General features: G+C 33.8%; 1 protein-coding gene and 1 pseudogene across 2 annotated transcripts; both read right to left on the bottom strand.

Moving 5' to 3' along the window:
• Positions 1-1,262: 1,262 nt before the first annotated feature.
• LOC116146578 lies at positions 1,263-5,762 on the bottom strand (annotated as a pseudogene).
• A 3,446-nt stretch (positions 5,763-9,208) lies between these two features.
• LOC116146528 (type II inositol polyphosphate 5-phosphatase 15) lies at positions 9,209-18,278 on the bottom strand. Of its 2 annotated transcripts, XM_031431941.1 has the most exons (11): positions 17,396-18,278; positions 15,604-15,856; positions 14,296-15,106; positions 13,379-13,503; positions 12,778-12,862; positions 11,928-12,093; positions 11,785-11,825; positions 11,413-11,680; positions 10,875-10,998; positions 10,239-10,599; positions 9,209-10,050 (listed from the first exon to the last, which is right to left on the bottom strand). In XM_031431941.1, the coding sequence occupies exons 1-11, from the start codon at positions 18,150-18,152 to the stop codon at positions 9,694-9,696; spliced, it is 3,348 nt and encodes a 1,115-aa protein (XP_031287801.1). In that variant the 5' UTR covers positions 18,153-18,278; the 3' UTR covers positions 9,209-9,693. The 2 variants fall into 2 exon arrangements, with proteins under 2 accessions (XP_031287801.1, XP_031287800.1); XM_031431940.1 differs by having other exon boundaries at positions 11,785-12,093.
• Positions 18,279-23,251: the final 4,973 nt, after the last annotated feature.

Below are 23,251 nucleotides of genomic sequence, written 5' to 3'. Positions count from 1 at the left end.
TCACAACGGAAGACTAAAGGTATCACAAACGTGCATCATTACCATATTGAAGTATTTTATAGTGTCCTAGATATGCAGTTTCAAGAGTTTAATAATCGTTTCAATGAGGTAAACACTGAATTACTTATTTGTTTGGCATGCTTATGTCCAAATAAAAATTTGGTTGCTTTTGATAAGCAAAAATTGATACGCCTTGTTGAACTTTATTCAAAAGATTTTTATAATTTAAAACTCATAGCACTTGATTCTCAATTTGATATTTACATTTTGGATGTACACTCTAACGTCAAATTTATGGAATTGAATGAGATTAGAGATCTTGCAAGAGTGACGATTGAAACTAAGAAAGATAGAGTATTTACATTAGTTTATTTGTTGATAAAATTAGAATTGATTTTATCGATTGCCACTATTAGTGTAGAGAGAGCATTTTCAACAATGAATGTTGTGAATAATCATTTGTAAAACAAAATGAGTAATTAATAGTTGAATAATAGTTTAGTTGTGTATATATAGAAAAATATATTTGATTGTATTGATAATGAAGTCGTACAATATTTTCAAAAGATAAAATCCCACAATTATAAATGTATTAGTTAATGACAATTTTATTAATACAAATATTTGTGTTTATTTTTATTCATATTTATGTTAATTGTTACTTTAACTTTTGACCTCCTAAGTTTTATTGTCAGGTCCACCCCTGATCGTATCCTTTAGAGATGCTTTTTAAGTGTAGTATTGCCCATAAAACTTATAATTTTGAAGTCAAATATAATATTCTTGAATACAAAGTTAATTATGGTCCACCATTGCCTCTATTGCTTTATTTATCAAAGCACCAACAAAGTATGAAAACAGAAGGAATATAATTGAGTAGTAGTGATTTTATAGTCTCCCGAATATATTTTAGTAGATCCATCAATTCATATTTCCAAACTTGGAGAGTTATTTATGATCTGATATCAAAAGAAAATGCATACATGTTAAATTAAATAATTATCAATTATATTCGATGAAAAGAGAGATGAATGTGAAAAAATTCAAACGTAACATAAATTCATTGGTGTGTGATATGGGAGATATAATAAAACTCTTCAACCACCCGTTTGCGGCAGCATGGATAGAGGGACGCATGGTTAAAAACGCCTCTAGTCTTGAGTTCGAATTGTACTAAGGGGTGACCAATTACCATAGCTAAAAAAAATAAAACTCTTCCTTGACAAATTTATTCTAAAAAACTCTTGCTAAAACAAGAAACTCTATAAACCCAGTAATGGAGAATCATTCAGAGCTACTCGGACGACCTGCTTACCAAAATTGTTGCCGGAAACCAATCCAACAAAAGCAGCAGGGCCACTTTCCAAACCCTCACTCACAGCTTCAAGATAAGAAATTTTTCCCTGCTTGTAATTGGCAACAATATGTTCCTGGAACTGCGGATACAAATGCAAGTAATCAGACTGTAGAAATCCTCTCATGGTGATGCGCCTCGGAGTGAGATTGAACAAGTTATGGATGCCTTCATGATCGTCGTAGCTGTGAAAAGACACCATCCCGCGAACTGCGATTCGCCCATGAACCCTCATGTTCAGCAGCACTGCATCAAGCATGGCTCCCCCCACATTGTCGAAGTAGATGTCGATCCCTTGGGGAAAGCATCTGTTTAATTATATATATTGTAATCATAATTATATATAGTATTAGAAGTTTACGAAAATTCCACAAATATTATAATTAAATAACTAATTAATGCTAAACATGCATGATGAGAAGTTCCATGCAGATTATTTATACATGCAGAAACTTCTGAAAATGAAAGTTATATATATATATAGGCCACATTCGGCAGAAATTCTTAATGTGTAAACTAACGGTAAGCAATCACTTCTATTGTTATTATATTTGTTTCGTCAGCTATCTGTTATTTATCGTCAATCTTAACATTAAAAACTTTAAGACGTGTTATGCCTAAAATATCAGGGCTGATGTAAGCTCACGCCAGCAAGAGTCAATCAGAGTTCATGAAGGTTTTGTATCATCCAGACGCTGTTCTAATACCAAAAATGTTATATACTGTATAGCTAGTAATTTTTTAAGAAATATAAGATAAAATCCACTAAATAACTTTTACAAACATATATACATAATGTAAATCCAAAAATTCTAATTTTTAATTCATATAAATATATACACAAAATACTGATATACTTTAGTAAGTATAAGGTAATCTTGAATAGTGCCGCCAAAACTCCTCCGCTTCTTGACGTCCCAACCGGTCGTAAATCATCTAGTACCTACAAAACAGTAAAATAATGGAGTGAGCATTAATTACTCAGTAAGTAACCCAAACTGCACTACTGTGTTTCCTCCGTTACTCATATTCTAATTTTTCTTTTTCTCACTTTATTCTTTGATAATATTCTTCATTCTCTTCTGTTTCTCTTTCTTTTATGTTGTATCTCTTTCTTTTCTTCTCTGCTTCTCTTTCTTTTCTTTCTTCTATTCTGGTTTGCCGATCAGACTAGGTTGATGCATGGATTTGGAACCCTGGCCATGTGAGTGGGTACAGTCCTCATTTACATGCACTACTCACAGATTGTACAAGTACTGTATCTCTCTGCTATGGCCGCTCGCTCGTGGCGGCGTGCATGTAGGTATGCTCTACTGGGTATAATCCTCATCCACATACACTACTCACAAACTGTACAAATATTGTATCTCTCTGTTGATGCCGCTCGCTCGTGGCGGCTTGTATGTGGGCATCTCTGTCACTCACGAGTTCCCCATCGCAAAAACCCTATATTATAGCATGCTAGAGAAAGAGAATAGAAAGAGATACTATACGTATTTCAACATGAATTTCCAAGCTATGGAAATTCTACACTTGCATTCTTTAAAAACATACACTTTCCATATATGAACATATCATTTCATCATGACCATTTCTTAAATGCATAACAAACTCATAGAAACATATCATCCTTAGGTTTGTTTATACATACACAAGCTCATACTTGGGTAATATATAACATATTACATATAGCCTCCATGGTCATTCATTACATCAAATGTATATGTTCATACAATCATTAAATAATCACAAAGACCACTCATTAAAATATGCTTCACAACCCTTTAAGCATCATTTTCATACTTGGAATCAATCATAGATTATTGGACTAAAAATAAACTAATAAAGTGGAAGCACTTTTGAGGTAGTCATTCTGCACATGTTATATTCAAAAAGACATATCTTGAGTTATACAAATCGGATTACTATGGTCTTAGTCTCTTTTTAAAGCTTAGAGAAAGGGCTACAACTTTTATGTTTAGGTCTCAACCCAGTTAGATAGGTAAGATGCCCAAAAATCACTCAGAAGGCCACGGATTTGATAGGGCAACCATGGTAACATGCCTACTTTAAGGTTTTTCCCTACCTATTTACCTCCACTTACTCCCTAACCTTTCCTAATCATTCTCCCCTGTGAAAACATGTAATATGTTAAAAACCCATGATACAACTAATTCCATTGATTATCATTAAACTTCAATTCTTGCCTTTCTCTAACCCTTTCTTCATTAGGGTTTAACCAACTCATGCATGCAATTTCTCTTTAGATTTTTATCAAACACTTCATATGCAAATGCAACTACCATGTTGGCTACACTTCCACAACTCTCTAATTCAACCAAATTGTGAGGAAAAAACTCACTAAATTTAGTATCAAACCTGGTCGAATTTCTCACTTCTCTACACTCCAAAAATTTCAACACAAAATCTTCTACAACTTCACCAAATTATCACATAACCATATACTACTTCTCATTGCTATAATTTATACATCATTAAACATCAAAAATAGCCAATAATTCTCTCATATCATCACATAAAAACATGCAATATTTCATTCAACACAAGTCTTGCTCAAATTAAGGTTCAAACTAGGTTTACTTATCTTGAATATGTGAGATCACTTCCCTTTTTGCTCTAAATCTTTTCCTCTTGGACCTAAATCATATAAAAACCATAAGAATTTAAAACTTGAGAGTTTAATCACACTCTTTTTGCTAGAATCTTACCTTATGATGGCTTTAGGATTGAAAATCTCCAAAAATCCAAACCAAATCCTATGGATGTCAGTTATCACTGACTTTTTTAAAGCTGCATACAGGTCTGGTTCTTCCTTGTAGTTAAAAGCTTCGTCAAAACTAAGCTTATTTCTTAGGACATCAACCTAAATAAAAGACAAATTAAGATTAATATTAGCTTTCAGTGGAGCCTATGGCATATATATAATTACTCATCAGAAGAGTAGAAGAAATAACCCAAATATATTATGATCACATGAAACCAAAAAAAAAAAAAAAACAAGTGAAGTTAATAGAATTTCATAAACTTTTAAATTTTTTTTTGGTAATCGAGGTGTTTGAAAAAAAGTGAACTAATCTCCGAGGTTTATTAAATACCCTATAAACACAAAGGACCAGATAAACCATTTGTGGTAGGTGGTCCCAAAATTTGAACCCAAAAACTCAAGAAATGAAGTAAACCTCCTTAACCGTTTAAGCCAATCCCTTGGGATTAAACTTTTGTATTGCAGTAAAAATATCCTCTCTTTTTAAATCATTTTAACAATGAGAAAATGTATTTTTATTTTTAATTTTTTAAATTAAAGTAATTTTTAGAATTGTATTTCAAAATAGTTCTCAAAAATATTTCAACCACGGCATGCATGCAGATTATTACTTTTTCGTTACTTCCAGCGCTTCCAACTACATAGCAACCGTGCAACTTAGCAAGCTGGCCAACAAGTTGCCCAACAGCTCCGGCAGCGGCGGAGACAAGAACCTAATCGCCTTTTTAAGGTTTACAAACCTCTTAAAATCCAGCATAAGCCGTAAAACCAGGCATGCCTGTGATATCCGTGAAAATATTATTGTTCAATGACTTGATGAATATATTTCGAACGTCAAAAATTAAATATCAAAACGTACCGAGAAGACCAACATGATAGGAGAGAGGAATTTCGTCATCTGGTTCAATTTTTGTAAGCTGCTCAGGTCTCTTTATCAAGCTGTATTCTTCCCAACCAGTGAACCCTGAAATCATATCTCCTGGCTTGACATTAGGGTTATCAGAATCCACCACCTTCGCCACACCGAATACTTGAATCACCTGTTCATCAAAATGTACACCATATGTTATTAAATATCATTCGTAGATATGCTGTCGTCTTCATAACGTTTTCCAGTTCAACAAACATATATAACAATATTCCGTTGTCAGGATATTTTGACATTAAATTTGTCACTTAAATACTACTGGATTCGTTTAAAAAAAGAAAAAAAAAATCAGGTTAAACAAGGGTAGCCCGCTGGCAAACTGCGGGTGTCCAATTTTGTGGCGAGAACGACCTGCACATAGCAGAAGTTGTGTTTTCCGGTACTGGTTTTACCATTTTAAGGGGCATAGGCCTCAATGGTGTTTAAGCATGGACCTGACAAAATTCATAGTAGATTATTACCTTTCCGGGGACAAAAGGAGGATGAGGAGAGCCCTGGAACTTGGTCATGAGGCCTCTCATGTAAGGGTCACAAGAAAGATACAAATTCTTGACCAAAAACAATCCAGACCCTTTTGGTGCCTTGAGCTTAATTTCACCAATTCTGATTTCCATGTCTGTCTCTCTGGGAACTCTCTCTTTGTCTATATAATCCCTGAATATCACTTGCTTGTTCTCTACAACTGCCATGTCCATCGATCTCACCAAGCAACAACAACAGTGAGAAAATTATTCAGATTAGATAATTGAAATCGAAATGAACCTTCATAATTTATATAAAATCTTACTCCAGCTAACTATCAAAGTCTAACGAATGTTCTTATATATATATATATATGCTGTAGCAGCAGCTAACTCATCAATTAAATTGGACTTACGATTATTAATGGTTCCAAGTTCAACTGTCTGTTGACAGGGATGGACCAAAAAGAAATCATTAATTTTTTTTGCATTGTCGTGTTTCCACTTTAAAAGTTACATCGTCATCTTTGCAATTTTACAATTATTTTATGATTTATTAATATAGTTTATTGTAGAAATAATTTACTAGATTTCTTTGTTTTCAATAAGACCTCTATAGACTAATCTAGAAAAGGATTTAGGATCTATTTGGTATGGTTTCTTCGAGTAAAGCTTATGGAATAAGACTTTATTACAATAGAGTTTATATGAGTGAAGCTTTTAAGAAAATTTTGATAGTTCTTTGATTAAGAAAAATGTAAAAGAGTTTTCCAATATTAATTTACCATAAAGGGTTTTAATAGACAAGAATAAATTTATAAAATTGATTAAGGATATTTTTTAAATTTCAACACTCTAAATAAAATCAAAATGTGAGCTTCTCTAATAAACCGTAAAATAGCTTATTTAAAATTCTATAAACACATTTAAAATGCAATCAAATAATCTAAAAATTTTCAAAAGTGCTTAAAGCTTTAATAAAGTAAAGTGATCTTTAGCCCCCATTAGATAATCCCAATGGCGATTTTTCCCGTTGGATGGGGCAGGGACGGGGAATGGGATCCTCGGCCCCGCCGCCCCATTGCTATCCCTAGCCCCCATCAAATTGATCATTATCCCTTATTGCTAAATACACCTCTATTATATTTTAAAAAATTCTTTTTAATACCGAAAATAAATCTAAGTTTAATTAAGGTTTTTATTTACGCCGTTTTTCCTTAATTTCAAACTTAATTAGGATTTTTGTTAACACTATTTTTTCTCAATTTCTTAATTATATTTTTTTATTTAGTTATATCTTTTTTTTCCCAATTTCAAATTTAAAACTACCTTTTTTTCTTCTTCAGATTCACATACATCTAGATATGTGATTACTTTTTCCATAATTTAGTCAGGAAGAAGCTGCATGAAAGCTGGGGTTGGCCAACTCCCAAAATTTTTTTTTTTTTAATTTTATATAGAAAGGTATCATTTTCGTCCCTTTATATTAAGTTTTCTCTGGCTACCCCAGTTTCTGGATTTCACACTTTGGCCCCCATGGCATAACTTCCTAATTCCTCACTCAGCCCTTAATTCATTCAACATGCCATTTTGGCCCCCTCTCCGGCTCTCCCCCAGTATAAATTCCCTGGCTCTGCCCCTGGCTTATAGTAATACATGTCCATGTTATTTAGGGTTTAAAAGAATGTTTCAATGCTTCAGAAAACTAAGATTTAGGTTTATGTAAGAATTAAGGGTTAAAAATTAAAATTAAAATCACTGTTTTAAAAGCCGGACCGGACTGGCCGGTCCAACCAATTGGACCGTGAACCGGTCACGTTTCCGGTTCGAGTCAGCATAAAACCCGTTATTGCGTAATAAACTGCTTTAACCCGTCATTGGACCGTGTAAACAGTGCTGGATCGTTGGTCCAACCGGACCATAAGAAAAACCGACCCAATCTAAAAAATGAAAAAACCCTAAATTTCTCACTTTCTCCCTTTGCGCTGCGCATTTCTTCTTCCTCAGTTCCTCTACGCGCAAAAATCTTTAAAAAAATTTGAATGAAATCGCGAAAATCAGAAAAATATCACGAATCGCAACCATCCCTTGTTGAAATCACTACCATTCGTTGTTGAAATCGATCGCAACTCCAGTCTCTGAAATCGCAACGACGCGTTCCTCCCTCCCCGGAAATCGCGATGACGCGTTCCTCCCTCGCCGGAAATCAACAACCCATTCCTACCTCGCCGAAAATCGATGCATGAAGGCTGATTGGCATGCATGTCTTGACAATCCAACTTGATTCAAGGTGAGTTGTAATCTTCGGGACCTTTGCTGTGAAATCTAAAATGTGTGCTTTCTCTTTGTCCTTTTTTAATAGAGAGTAAGTTTGACTGTTTGAGCTACAATTTATTAACAGAAATCGCACCCCATTATCCGGGCAGTACTGGATATTTTATTGTACAATTTTTAAGCAACTGTTTGTTTGGTGATGTTGCTGTTTGGGTGGAAGTGATGTATGGAGATTATTTTTGGCATGGAATTGTTTCTGACTTTGTTTGGTGCTGTTGGTGTTTGGGTGGAAGTGATGTATGGGAAGTATATATTACAATCTTAGTACTCTCATATTACCCTTTCTGAATGATGCGTTGCAGATAGTGGATTGTTTGTGAATTTTGGTAACATTTTGCCATATGGATTCAATCATTTGAAGGTGTGTCTTTGGATGTCCTTCAAGCTCTGTGATTTCCAAACTTATGAATTATTTATGCCTTGGCTGTCATATAATTTTATTTGTATTAATAAGAGGCATTTTCAAAACTAGAATTCAAGCCACTGTATAACTTTTATATGCAAATAAAAAGATCTACTTTATGTTTATTTTATCATTTTTGCTTTTGTTTTGAAATAGTGTGAATCCAGATTTTGAAATTTTACTCATCCCTTTTATCATTTGGAAACCATAAACTGTTCATGCTTTAGTGTAAAGAATTGGGGACAATGTACAATCCCAGTTTGTTGCCATTACACAACCTATTTACGTGGGTGCTGTAAATATTTTAATCTTGTAGTTGTTGTAATACAAATAAAGTTTCAATAAGTCAGTTGTAATGGTTAGGAGGCCAGCTGCTAATTACTCAACTTGCTGGAAGAGGAATTTGAAATGTTAGATTAGCACTTAGTATATAACAGTATGATTTTAAAACGTGTTAACGTCATCATGATGTGTGATGACGTCACCAGTCCAACCAGCGGTCTAACCGATTGAACCGGTTGAACCGTGATCCGACCAGCAGAACGGGTTATCCTCCGGTCCGGTTTTTAAAACAATGATTAAAATCTGAAATAGAGAATTAGTGTATTTAAAAATTATCATGTCATTAAGGCTAAACTTGCCGAAACAAAAATAATTTTAAGAAAAGGGAATATCGATCAATTCGATGCAGGTTAAAATCACTTCCCTTAAATAAGCTCTTTTGACTAGAAAATAAACCCAACCAAACAGACTCTTAATCCACCCTGAGCTTTTCGTCGAACATGGTCAAGGCCTTGGCCATTTAATTTTTTTTTTTTTTAATTGTATTAATTATATTTTGCCTTTCACAACAGAATGTGATATAATAAATAAAGAAAATAATGATTTTGACAAAATGATGTAATATTACAGACATAATTAATTAATTAATTTCTTAATGAATAATTTCATTTAACAAACCCAAGATTACAGTATTATAACAGTAATAACTAACAACAACATAAACACAAGCACAGAACTTTTAAGTGTTCTTTTTACATATTTTTCTTCTTTACTCTGTTAATCGTATAATTTACTCCAACAATTAGGATTTGAAAATTTGAAGAAAAAAACAAAATTCACACCTCCCAGCTGCTTGATGTGTTTGCTATTTCTGTACATTTGCGCATCCGAGTCCGATTCAATCCCAAGAAATTACTACAAGAACGGCTCATACTTAGCTGAAGAATCGATAGACGTTCAAAAATTGGCACCAGGAAGGCTGAATGAAACATCTGAAAGGCGTAAGACGCAACCCAAATCCTCGCTATGTACAATGACGATACTCGTTGACATGGAGTCAATCGCTTCAGTAAAGCATGCTAATATTCATAATAGAGTAATCAACAGTTGCAGGCAATCTTGTGCAGATAAATGTCATTGTTGCTTCTAAAGACTATGCAAATTTCGCATCTGATCAACAAATTCGAAGGAACTGCTAAGACGTTGGTAGTCAGACCGGGGAAGGACATTTCCTTGAACTTGTCCAGATTCATTAGGTTTATCATCAACCTTTTTCGTCTTTGCTGAATAACAGTGGCACACACGGACACGATGATTTTTTGTGTCAGGTGAGTATCTGCCACGAACCTTAACTATCAGAATAATTTCCTGGTCTCTCATGTCTTCGCACCACCAATTTTGTGGCACTCCATCAACAAACTCTTCAAGGGTCTGGAAGTCCTCATGGTGAACTGACAATTCCACTGTATGATCTGGTTTGATAACGCCTGTTGCTGGTATGACCTGGTCGTAATGGAGGTAAATATACAAATAAACTTTAAAATCAGATTCAATAAAACAGCAAAAGGCAAGGGTTAAATGGCAAGAGTAACTTTGTTCTCTTAAAGATATCTAAATAGTTATAGGTAAGTAAACCGGAGCTCTAAGAGGTGAATGGAAATATTCACGTTTTTTGGAAGCAAAGAACATACCTCAAGCCATCTAGGAAAGCCAAACGACCCTCTTGGATAACGATCTGATGCTTGTCCATCCTCCTTTACGGTGGACTGACCTTCACATATTATTTCGTAGAAAGCATCATTTTCCCCGCATTTATTTGTTACACGCAGAATGGAAGTGTCCTGGTTTTGAATGATAATGTTGTTTGTACTGACAATAGTTTCCGGAATCTGGCATAAATCTTCAAGAATGAATTTAATTTTCTCATTCAACTCCATTATCTCACCAAGCTCTTGTCTCCTTACTGACTCATCAACTCGAGCAACATCAACACTGAATATGCAACGGACTGGCTTGTGATCACTGTCCGTTACATCCATGCAAGCCTCATACCTATTAAAGTAGAGATGTTAGTCTTTCCACAAAATTTAAAAAAAAATAAAAAATAAAGGGACAAGATGAATGTGTGCACTGCAAAATATGCACGTATAAAGAGTGTGTTCATTGTGCTATTGTAGTGCTGAAAATGTGATCCACAATGGGCCCTGTCCAAAAAAATATAAACAAAAAACATAGGTCGCAAGAATTATTCAAGGCAATATGCATATCCTCTAGACATCAGTTGATCATATGCATAGGAAGAAAACAACACTACTGTGAAAACTTACTGTAGAATTGAAGAGACAGCAGGACAGTCTAAACTGCATTCAGATCCCAAAGTTGAGCGGCTATCACGGTATAAAATTCTGTCACACCAGGCAGGAATGCGCTTCTTTTCACCAGAATCGTACCCTGTAAAAAGACAGTTAACACAAGACCAGAAAGGTTTAGCAAAGCTAATTACAGAAAAAACTCTCAACAAAATAGTGCATTACCTATCACTTCCATCAACATAACAATCAATTACTCCCAGCAGTCATCTTACTAATCTCTCAAATGTTTTTTTACAACACTGATCTCAAATTATTTATCGATTTTCAGTTTTCATTTATAATAATTAGACTCTCACAGTCAAGGAAAAAAATTACTAATGGGTCTAATTACATGTGTGTTTTTGGGCCAACAAAAAAAGTCTCATCACCATGACTCCATGGGACTTTTATTAATGGGGCATGAACTATCCAGCAGAAATCATTTAATGTTCAAACTCCAGAAAGTTCGTTACACAATCCGTGATCAACTCAAACATTTTATGGGAAAGAGTACCTGCTAAACCATTTTGGTGTCTTTCAAACTTGTACGTGGGAGGAAATCTAATATCAGCTTCTCTCATTCCCTGGAAGACATTCCCAGCTTCCATTTCTGCTCGGAGTTGATCCCTTTCTCTAAGCCAATCAAAGCATCTTTGGGAAACAAAATCCCTTGCTTCATCATAAGATATTCCATCAAGCCGGTAATTAAAGTCGCCAAGAAAAATGAACATGTCTGCCTCAGATAACTCAGGCATTCCTTCTACAGATTGGCCACTCATAGCCTGTGAAATCATAATCTCTTGATTGCACTAAGTGAAAGAAAATGTGAAATAAAAAGCACTTTAAGATTAACGTAGCAACTATACCAATCAAATTATATACGTACATTTGAACTGCGAAGCATCTGAACAGCAGACGAAGCCCCAGCTGCAACAGAAAGGACCAATGGCAAGCCAGATCTATAAACAAGCCATAATAAATACATTGAGCAGGCAAGCGTGCACAAAAATAACAGGTATGGCACCATACCAGCTGAGGCACTGGAAAGGTTAGATGGTCGGGAAAAGTTCATTGTCCGGTAAACATGATCAAAGTCAGCATTACGACGATTAACGGCTTCTAAATGCGCAGCAAAGTGACAATTGACAAAGCACATGACCCGATCATACACTCTAACTCTTAAGCCAACAGCACCCTGGAACAAACTTCAGCCATGTTAACAACAAAAACAATGAAAAAAGGAAATAACCATAGATAATAAGTATTGTTCAGATGGAACTACAAAAACTAAACCATATAATTCGCATGCCAGAATATGATAATACTCTGGCTACTTCTTTGACAGTAAATTATGTCAATATTATGTATTTTGGATAATATTAATGAATTTTGCGTCCAAGAAGACAAAAAGGTAATTTTACAATGCAATTGAACAATCAAATTCATTTTTTTATATCATTATCACATGGCGACATTTTTTAATTATGTTTATGAAAGTAATACAGGTAAGGCTTGTAATACCATACTTCAATGATTGTTACTTTTTAAGGCAGCTTTTCAGTTAAGAAGTATATGAAATAGAGAATGCTTCAATTAGTGAATGCTACAGAAATTTTTCTGATAAAGGAAGACAAAAAAGTTTATAATTCAAAACTCTTATTAACTAATTTCATTCTCCCCTCATCATCAATTTCCTTTTTGAAAAATGGCAAAGCAGTCACCTTATGTATTGCATTCAAGTGTCTCACCATAAAATTTAACAGAATCAAAAATCATAGTTTTTCTCTTTAGTAATTCTTAAACAACCATGACAGGAAAGCGATACAATTTCCAACCATCAGAAAGAGCAAATCAGTAGAATATGCCATGGTTGGCATACCTTATTACCAATAGCACGCCCAAACCCACATGGAACTGCTGCAACATCAACATCTCCAACATAAGCTCTAAGATCATTTCTAACCCTAAAAGAAAAGTATTAACTCATTAGAGTAACTCAACCAGAATTGATAACAGAATCTAAAAAAAGGGAAATTGGTTAAGCTAAAAAAGAAATTGGTGAGTTCATATGCATAATAGGGAGTTTTGATATCACATGGACATTGAATCAGCCATTGTTTTACATGTATTTTAGGACAGCATTAAGCATCATCACCATATATAACACCCCACCCCTTTTCTTTACCCCGATAAGAAAAATTTCCAGCAGTAAGAACAGAATAGAAAAACAAGAAATAAAAAATAATAAAGTTAAGTTGCAGTCATACTGAACATTGATTTGAAAAAGGGAAAAAAAAAAAAAAAAGGAAATGAACAGCCTTGTATAACATAAATATAATGCAATTGTTTGAGCTACTCATAATAATAGAATCCACTATCCACATGTCATTGTAAAGAAACACATAAAAATAAAGGGTATTCTCCAAGCTGTCAAAAAATAAATAAAGCTCATCCAAGTCTTCTTATAATAGACAACTCACCACACAGCAATAAGTAATCCTGCCAGCTGTCTAGAACCAACACGTTGAAAAGTTGACCCTTCATCCAATGTTTTTCCAATCACATCCAGCCACCACTGTCCAACAGCACTCCCCTCAAGTCCTACCTATAGATTTAAGGGATTTAAAAAATAAAAGAAAAATATATATGTACTAAAGAACAGTAAGCAGCATTTCCTTCAAAAATTATCAAAGAAAGAATACATGTGAATACAGTAGCGGATCCAGGAATTTCTTTTAGGGTGGGCCAAAATAAAAATTTATTATACATTACTATTTTTGTCCATTAATATTTTTTTTAGGGTGGGCCAAAATATATAAATTTACATATTAATATTAAAAAAAAAAATTTGAGGGTGGGCCAAAAAGTGGCTGGATCCGCCACTGTGTGAATATTCAAAGTCCCACTACCAACAAATTTCTTTAGTTAAAATAAAAGGCATTTCCCAGTTAGTAAGGAGTACTCTCTACACAGTAGAGATTTGCAGTTTCATACATAGACATTAAAGGCATCATTTCCCAGATCAGCAGATAATGGTTCAAAATTTTTAAAACTTGTTCCACATCAGTATCTTTGACCCATAGGTTTGCCAAAAAGGGAAAAAAGGAAGAAAGAAAGAAAGAAAAGAAAAGTTACAATGACCCATGCTCGCACACCACAGCATAACACCAAGTGAACTAAGAGACTTCCATGTCTTTGACAGAAAAAGGAATTTACGAGACATATTCCTCTAACTCTAACAGAACCCATATAACCCTATGTAGCTTGAAGAATATCAGATTTTACAGTAAGCTTGAAAAGCCTTTCACATTCTTCAAAGGATTTAAAAATTTTAAGGATCATAGATGTAATATGTCAACATACTTGATAAGAAATTTTGGCGAAGACGATATCTTACAGTTTCTTTTGCAGCAGACATAGCAAGAAAACCAGCACCCATTTCAACTTCTTGCAATCCAACAACAACAATGCCAACATCTGAAGCTGCAGAACCCAGCCATGATATAAGTGAGTCAGTAGTAGCTCTCCCTTGTCCAACATTCCATGTACCAGCCAATATTTTCAAATTTTCTATCCGTGTATATAAAAACTCCTTTCCAGCCAACTCTGAAGACAATGTATTATCAAGACATCCAGGGGATGTGACATTCCAACCCCGTATACCACCATGATTAGCCAAGGTGAAAACATAACCAGCGCCTATAGCCATTTTTATCACAGGACTGCTGTGAGCTACCCATCCTCCAATCAGTTTACCCTCAAGGTCCAATACCTGGACAACTCCACTCACATAACCTACCCATATCTTTGACCCAAAGGTACATAAACATTGAACAGCAGAAGAACAATACTGAAAATCTTGCAAGCGAATTCCATTTGCATCCCATTGCACAATTAAGCCATTTGCACATCCAGTCCAAATCATTCCATCAATCGTCAAGACCATTGCCTCAGTTTTTCGAGTATCATCTCCAAAGCCACCCTTTGCTGCTACGCGACGAACAGCATCAGCTGCTCCCATTATGGCATTACGTGAACGTTGGAAAAAACCAAAGGAACCCTGCATTTTATCTTTCTTTGAACTAGTGACAACCTTCATCTTGACCTCATCTTCCATTGCAAAATCCGGTACTAATGACATATCCACTCGATTCTCAATCTGACCATCTACATTGAATACTTTCAGTAACTCCCTTGTACGAGCATCCCTGTGGTTTGCAAACTCTTAGCATAAAACAATCAACACTACCGAAACATAAACAATAAGATTTTCATGAAAAAAAAATCTTTATCACATATTAAAAAAAAAAAAAAAAAAAAAAAAAAAAAAAAAAGAAAAGAAAAGACTTCATGAACTCAAAATAATCACAAATATATGCTTTCAAAAGGTGAAATACATGTATAATCTATAAGCTGCCTGATAAACTATTCCTTCTGTGCCCAAAACATGACCTACTTTCAAAAGGAAACCATTTTCTTTCAGAAAATTACATCAAATGCATTCATACAATATGATTGCTATTGCCCTTAATTGTACCCTTAACAATGTTGTATGGTTGACAAATCCAAGGTAGAACTATCTCAACTCAATAAACATGTTGCTTCAAAAACAATGTAGTTTATAAAGAGTAAAACATATTCCGATGAAGAACAATGCAGAAGAGCTCACTATTGAACTTCATAACTATAAAGAACTTAGACATACCACAGAGCGAATGACAGAAATCCAGCACTCCACACTTTTGCTCTACACTTATCAGATAACAAGTTCTTAATATCTGAAGTTAATATACTATTGAATCCATTTACAGCAACTTGGCTCCTGAGGTCAATAAATGACCTCGCCACTGTTGAAGCAGCTATGTGCCTTTTCTCTTCTGGTAGAAATAGAGCTCTTTCAATTACTTCCCACATCCATACCTTTATACTACCGTTCTCAGAACCTGACCACAGATCCCCTGAACCAAGAGAAATAAAGTGAGGGAAAAATAAAGCATGATAACAACTTATGGCAAACATGACAGCCAGATCATCTCTAGAAAGAACCAGCAATGGAATTTGCCCTAAATAATTCTTGACCAAGTGAGTTTAGTTAATTAATTGTACTTACATTTTCAAGTATCTAAATTAACACAATGCTAGCTGCTGACATTTAGCATAACTATCAGGATTTGTTTGTCAGTGGAGAACAATTACACAAGATTGCATGTTCTTATTCTTCCAAATGAAGAAGACCAAAAAGAAAAGGCATGAAATCTTTGCAATTTGCTTAAAATGTGTTAAGTAGATAACAAGTCATTGTTTGTAAGAAGAAGATGACCCCAGGCACATTAATTTTAGGACATCCTCCGCAAATTCTACTTGAGGACATTTTATATTCGATTGATGCAAATACCAGTTTCTGATAGACATGGCATAGGGCAGGACAGTAGCCATCTAGTAACAACTGAAATAATATTTTTTCTCCAGGCTATTGATGGTTTATGAGAACAGTTTGGTCACTTTTACAATTCTACAACACAAAAATACAAGATTATTTTTCTTTTTTAAATTTTTATAAAAATCTCTCCTTAGCGCTTTTGACTTATACCTCCAACATAGCATGACCACATCAGCTTTTAGTCGTGAAAGTATAGTAAGAAAAATGTCACACATTCCAAGCCTTATCCCAAATTTTCTATCGCAAATTATGTGCAATCCTATTTGACACTAATGTAAAAAATGAGCTAATATTAAAATGATTAGGTAATGCCATTGAGAATGAAACATCGCTTGAGATAAGAAAAATTGAAATAACACTTAGAATGTACAACATTATTCGTATAGTAAAACCTCTATCAATGGACAATCTTGAGACTAAATGAATTCTAGTAATTTATTAAGGTTATAATTGATCAAAATATTTGTATTTTTTCCCATTCGTCTATTTATTTCCCTAAACTTGAATTTCTTAAATACTGAATTTACCCTGAAACCACTTTTGCATTAGTAAATAATATTTCTCCACTTACACAGTCAGGAACCCCAAATTTGGATGCCAACTATTATGGTTGCTCATAATGATAACCACATGAGCTGGGACACAAAATTGGGTAGCAATACCCTAAATAAACTTGTATTCTCTACAATGATCTATGCATTTCTCTTTCCCAGAACCTCAATTTCCCTTCCTATTCAAACCTCTTCCTGCTAACCCTTCTATTATTTAATAACTAAGAACTAACTAATCTATTCATTTATATTTTTCACAAAGTTCTAATCCATCTATGAGTAACGCTATACTTATCAAAGTTGGATCTCAACATTGTTGGCGCTATAGCACCATGTTAATTATAGGATAATGAGTGTTTTAGTTTCCTACAATCAATGGTACTGACACATAGGCAGCCACGTCGAATTGAGATACTAACTCTTCACAAAAATGTATCATCTTGTTAAGTTAAAGAAATGTTGTTGAACTTAGAAAAATGAAATATGAGAGCTTGAAAAGATCATACCATAAGAAGAAATGCAAAGAGAAAGAACGGGCCCCCGATGGGCCTGCCACGCGAATGCCTCTCGAAACCCATCATCAAACCCATTCATCTTCATCTTCCAACACCGAACTTTCCCATCCTTATGCCCGCTCCACACAGCTCCACTCCCTTCATCCCCAACCATACACGTCACCCCGGGCAATCCCTTCACTGACTCCCTAAACGGCGCTGTCCCACTCTCACACTCACTCTCACTCTCCTCATACAGCTGCCCAAACTCCCACACTCTCACCCCATTCTCTCCCCCGGCCCACAGCTGCCTCTCCGTCCCCACAATCGTCCTCAAGAAACACCCCACCTGACTCTCCCGCAGCGGATGCGGCCGCACCTCTAAACTCGGCGGCCGCCCAGGATGCACCGCCGCCCGCAGCGGCGGTTTAAACATGGGAATTTCGCCGCCTTTGGCGATGAACTCCGGAAGATAAGTCGATGACGAAGAAGAATGTTTGTTGTTATTGCCGCCGCCTTCGTTGAGGTGGAGCTTCCGGTCTAAGAATTGCATCGTGTAGTCGAGGCGTTTGATGGTGGAATTGGACGGCTGAGATGAATCGTCGTCGTCTGAGGAGTAGGAGGATCTTGATTTTGTCGGAGAAGAGGAGGAGGAGAAGTAGCGGTCGAAGATTTTGGTGCCGAAGGGGTCAGTGTAAGAGTGGGAAGTGGCTGAGGAAACGACGTCCACGACGTCGTCGTTTAAGTCGATGAGAGGCGGGGGATCCATGGGCAGGCAGGCAGGAGGACGGGTGGGTCAGCTGCGGTCTTGTTGAATTCAGATTGAAAGAGAGAGAAAGATAATCGATTTCTTTGGGATTTTCAGACAAGTTTCAGAGCTTACCAGAACTAACAACTGTTTTTATTTTGTTTAATTAATTTATCTGTTTTTTATTACGTTTTTATGAACATAATTAAAATAAAATTACACTTTGGTCCCTGTAATTTATGTCTCCTCACACAAGCATTTTGGAAGTTTGTTTGACTGTTAATTTACATTGAAATGACGAAAATACCCTTCTTACAAATGACAAAAAATGCATCACATCACACCAACAACACTAATGTAATTCCGAACTATACCCCTTAAAAGTTTTTAAACAAACATAATTCATACTAGTTTTATCGTGTAATGAATATTTTGTTAACTCTAGAAGGGCTTTTTCATCGTTCTAGTATAATTTTGAAGTCAAGTAACAGTCAATTAAGAGCGTTTTAAGTTAAAGGGCCAAAATGCTAATATTTGAAATAAGTATCCTTACTAAGAGTAACCAAAACCATGGGGATAAACATGTAATTGTATTTATAATTAAATAACTAAGAAGTGGAGGTCATGTTCATTTCAAAAATGCCCATTTCCCCTCATGTTCACTTCTATTGCTCATTTAATATACATTTTAACATAAAATGCTTTCTTAAAACATTTCCACTTCTCTTACTGACTTCATGGGCATAATTGTAATTGTCGACAAGTAATTTTATTAATCATATTACCCATCTTTGAAATATAAAACTTAGATACGCGATATCATGCAAGACCATAATTTAGCATTTAATCGCATAGTCTACACTAAACTACATGAACTAGCATTGCATTAAGCTTATTACTAGTCAACTTTTTTAGGGTTATAATGGTAAAATAAATAATAAATTTGTCTTTTTTGCAATTCAAATATATTAAGATAGTGAAATATATAGAATCGGTTTTCATAAACGATTGTGTGATTTCCCTGTTCCTAGACATATGGAGCTCATTAATTCGAATTTCCCCTTTTATGAAAGAGAAATAATAACATTTCGAGTAATATCTTAAAATTTTCATTTTAAGGTTACATCATCTTATGTGACATTACTTAATTTTTATCAAATTATTTCATCGTGTATGTGCTGATGTGACACTTGATTTGTGCCCATGTAGAGTCAACTTTTAATATGTGTGGTCAGGGACAATTTAAAGAAAGAGAGGGACATTATTGGGATTTCCCAATTGGGATTTTTGTTAAGCGACCTAACTTGGCTTCAAGTCGACACTTTTCTATTTTCTTCTTGATTATTCTCTCTTTGTTATGGAGAGAGAAAGGTTGTTGCAAAAATGGTTGAGGTGGAGCTTTAAAGGTCGCAGGATGAAATCAAACGGTGATGGTGAGCCTGGTTGTTACTTTTTATGTGTATAAATTGTCAATTAATTCATTGTATTTGAATGTATGAGAGGTGACGCACATGGGGTTAATTTAGGTGATTTGCAGAGGGGTTTTCCTTGGGTTTTTCATGTAAACAGGAAGCTATAAACTCTGTAAACATCTTTCTATTATAGTGAATATTTCTTACTGCTGTGAAGAGTGGATGAAGGTAATCAATTGATTACCGAACCACTATAAATTCTATGTGTTCTTTACTTTCTCTTATGCTCTTATTATTCTTATAACTTAATTGTTGTGAAGATTACTTAATTAGAAACTTAAGGTTTTTTGTTCTACTGTAATTCGAAGAATCTTTAAGTTCAACAGTGTATACATCAATGTTATCATAATACTAATATAAAATTTCTAAAAGAAAATAATGAGAATCCCTAATCTAATATCACTCAATATATTGAACCAAATAAATAAAAATAAACCCAACCTATTAAATTTGGTAGATCCTATTCAATTAAAAAAAAAATTGGAGCATGACCAACTCTAAAATCTGTATTTTTGTTAAAGTTCAAAGTCCCTTAACAAAAAGATAAGTTTTTACATGAATATTTATTCTCTAAAATCAATTTTCACAATCACTTTGTAATTAATTAAAGCTATCATCATATGATGAGATATCCTATGTAATAATAAGAGGGGTTACTTTTATGAAATGTGTGAAGGATAATTCCCTAGACCCCAAATATTTAGGATAAATACCATTTAGTCCCTATGAATTTCAAATTAAAACATATTGCTCCATAGATACTAGATAGAGATCAAAGTGTCACTTTTTCTATTCTAATGGATTATAATGTTACTTATTCTAAACCTTAGGGACCACAAATGTCACTACTATTCCCTTTGTGGGAGAAAAGGGTTTGTGACTTTTTGATGTTTGATGTTTGAATGTGGCTTGTTTTGATTGGTTTTGAACTCACTTGTAGTTGAAGTTAGGTTTTAAGAGTGACCCATGAAAACTCTTTCTTTGACTTGCTTTTATTTTAGTCCATCAATGGAGGAATCTTTCAAATCTATCCACTTGTCTATCTCAAATTGAGAAAGTTGAGCTTTCTACAATGGTCAAAATACTAGATTTGTGAAAAAGGAGTTGAGGGTTGGTTTGGTTCATTCAATCACTTTATTCATTTAAAAGGAGATTTCTTCTTCTTTCTTATAAGAAGTTGAATGTGGAATACCCTTTTGGGCTAATTAGGTCATGGGTTGGTTTGGGTTGTGTGTATCAATTTTTTATTTTGAGTAGGTCAAAATTATAAAATCGACTTTTTAAGTGTTTTCTAATTTTACGCTAATTTTTAAGATTGTATCCAAANGAAGTTAGGTTTTAAGAGTGACCCATCAAAACTCTTTCTTTGACTTGCTTTCATTTTAGTCCATCAATGGAGGAATCTTTCAAATCTATCCACTTGTGTATCTCAAATTGAAAAAGTTGAGCTTTCTACAATGGTCAAAATACTAGATTTGTGAGAAAGGAGTTGAGGGTTGGTTTGGTTTGGTTCATTCAATCACTTAATTCATTGAAAAGGAGATTTCTTCCCTTTTGTAGGAAGTTGAATGTGGGATACCCTTATGTGGGCTAATTGGGTCATGGGTTGGTTTTGTTATTTTGAGAAGGTCAATTATGAAGAAGTCTCATCCTTGGAGAAATTTTTGACCATTTCATCATAAATATCACACCCATTGAAGGCATTCTAATACAAATTATTTTTAAAATTATATGTCATAGTATAAACAAAGTCTTAATAAATACTTACAAGGTTCGTTTGATTTGTGATATGAAAATAATTTTTAAAAACAAATTTACGATTCAAAATTTTGAATCATATCTTAATATTTTTAATATTTGAAATTGTTCTTGATATAATATTTATAAATTGTTTAATAAAAACTATAGAAAACTATAAAATAGGCTTTTAAGTGTTTTTTTAATTTTATTCTAATTTTTAGGATTGTATCCAAAAACTGTTTTCGAAAATATTTCAATTCAGCTCTACTAAATGCATTTCCTAAAATTTCTTGTATCCCTTCTTTTCAAAAACAAAAAAATATATTTAAATTCTACATTAAACAAGCCCTTAATTATTTTCTAATAAGAATAAATAATTAAATATAGGGAAGTGACTTTTATGCGCGGCCCCATTTAATACCAAAAATAGCCTTTCCAAATTAGGTTTAATTAGAGCTTTTATTAGTACCTATTTTCCCCAATTTAAACAAATAAAAAAATTGAAATAAAAATAAATAATTTGAAATGAAAAAAATGTTTCAATGATTTAGAAGATTTAGGATTAGGGTTTAGAATTAAAGGTTTAAAGTTTAAAGTTTAAACAAAAATATAAAGCAAAATATGTGTATTTAGAAATTCTTATGCCATTTTTAGTAATTTTTATTAAATTTAAAATTATCAAAATATATATATATATATAATATCTATATATAGATATATATTATATATTATTATATATATATATATAATATATATATGTAAACATTTAAAAGTGAAGGTACTAACCAACTTAATAGGAACTAAAAATCACTTCCCATAAATATATTGGTAAATTTAATTTTCCTTGGTTCTTCATGTAAATAGGAGCTATAAACTCTGAAGCATCTTTCTATTATTGAATATTTTCTACTTGTCTGAAGAGTGGATGTACGTAATCATTGATTACCGAACCACTATAATTTCTATGTGTTCTTTACTTTCTCTTATGCTCTTATCATTCTTTTAACTTGATTTTATGAAGATTACTTAATTAGAAACTTAGGGTTTTTTGTTCTACTGTAATTCGAAGAATCTTTAAGTTCAACAGTGTATACATCAATGTTATCATAACATAGTAATATAAAATTTCTAAAAGAAAATAATGAGAATCCCTAATCTAATATCACTCAATATATTGAACCAAATAAATAAAAATAAACCCAACCTATTAAATTTGGTAGATCCTATTCAATTAAAAAAAAAAAAAAATTGGAGCATGACCAACTCCAAAATCTGTATTTTTTTTTTAAGTTCAAAGTCCCTTAACAAAAAATAAGTTTTTATATGAATATTTATTCTCTAAAATCAATTTTCACAATCACTTTGTAATTAATTAAAGCTATCATCATCATCATATGAGATATCCTATGCAATAATAAGAGGGGTTACTTTTATGAAATGTGTGAGAGGGATAATTACCATAGACCCCTAATATTTAAGATAACTAACATGTAGTCCCTATGAATTTCAAATTAAAACATAGTGCTCCATAGATACTAGATAGAGATTAAAGTGTCACTTTTTCTATTCTAATGGATTATAATGTTACTCATTCTAAACCTTAGGGAACACAAAGTGTCACTATTATTCCCTTTGTGGGAGAAAAGGGTTTGTGACTTTTTGATGTTTAGTCTTGTTCATGCAAAATAAAGGTTGGTGGGGGAAATAAAGGTTGGTGAGGGAAGAGAGAATGTGGCTTGTTTTGATTGGTTTTGAACTCACTTGTAGTTGAAGTTAGGTTTTAAGAGTGACCCATCAAAACTCTTTCTTTGACTTGCTTTCATTTTAGTCCATCAATGGAGGAATCTTTCAAATCTATCCACTTGTCTATCTCAAATTGAGAAAGTTAAGCTTTCTACAATGGTCAAA

Source organism: Pistacia vera, unplaced genomic scaffold (assembly GCF_008641045.1).
Source record: "Pistacia vera cultivar Batoury unplaced genomic scaffold, PisVer_v2 Contig479, whole genome shotgun sequence".
In the NCBI taxonomy this organism is placed as follows: domain Eukaryota; kingdom Viridiplantae; phylum Streptophyta; class Magnoliopsida; order Sapindales; family Anacardiaceae; genus Pistacia; species Pistacia vera.
The sequence above is the reverse complement of the archived record's forward strand: the minus strand, read 5'-3'. Positions and strand labels throughout refer to the sequence as shown.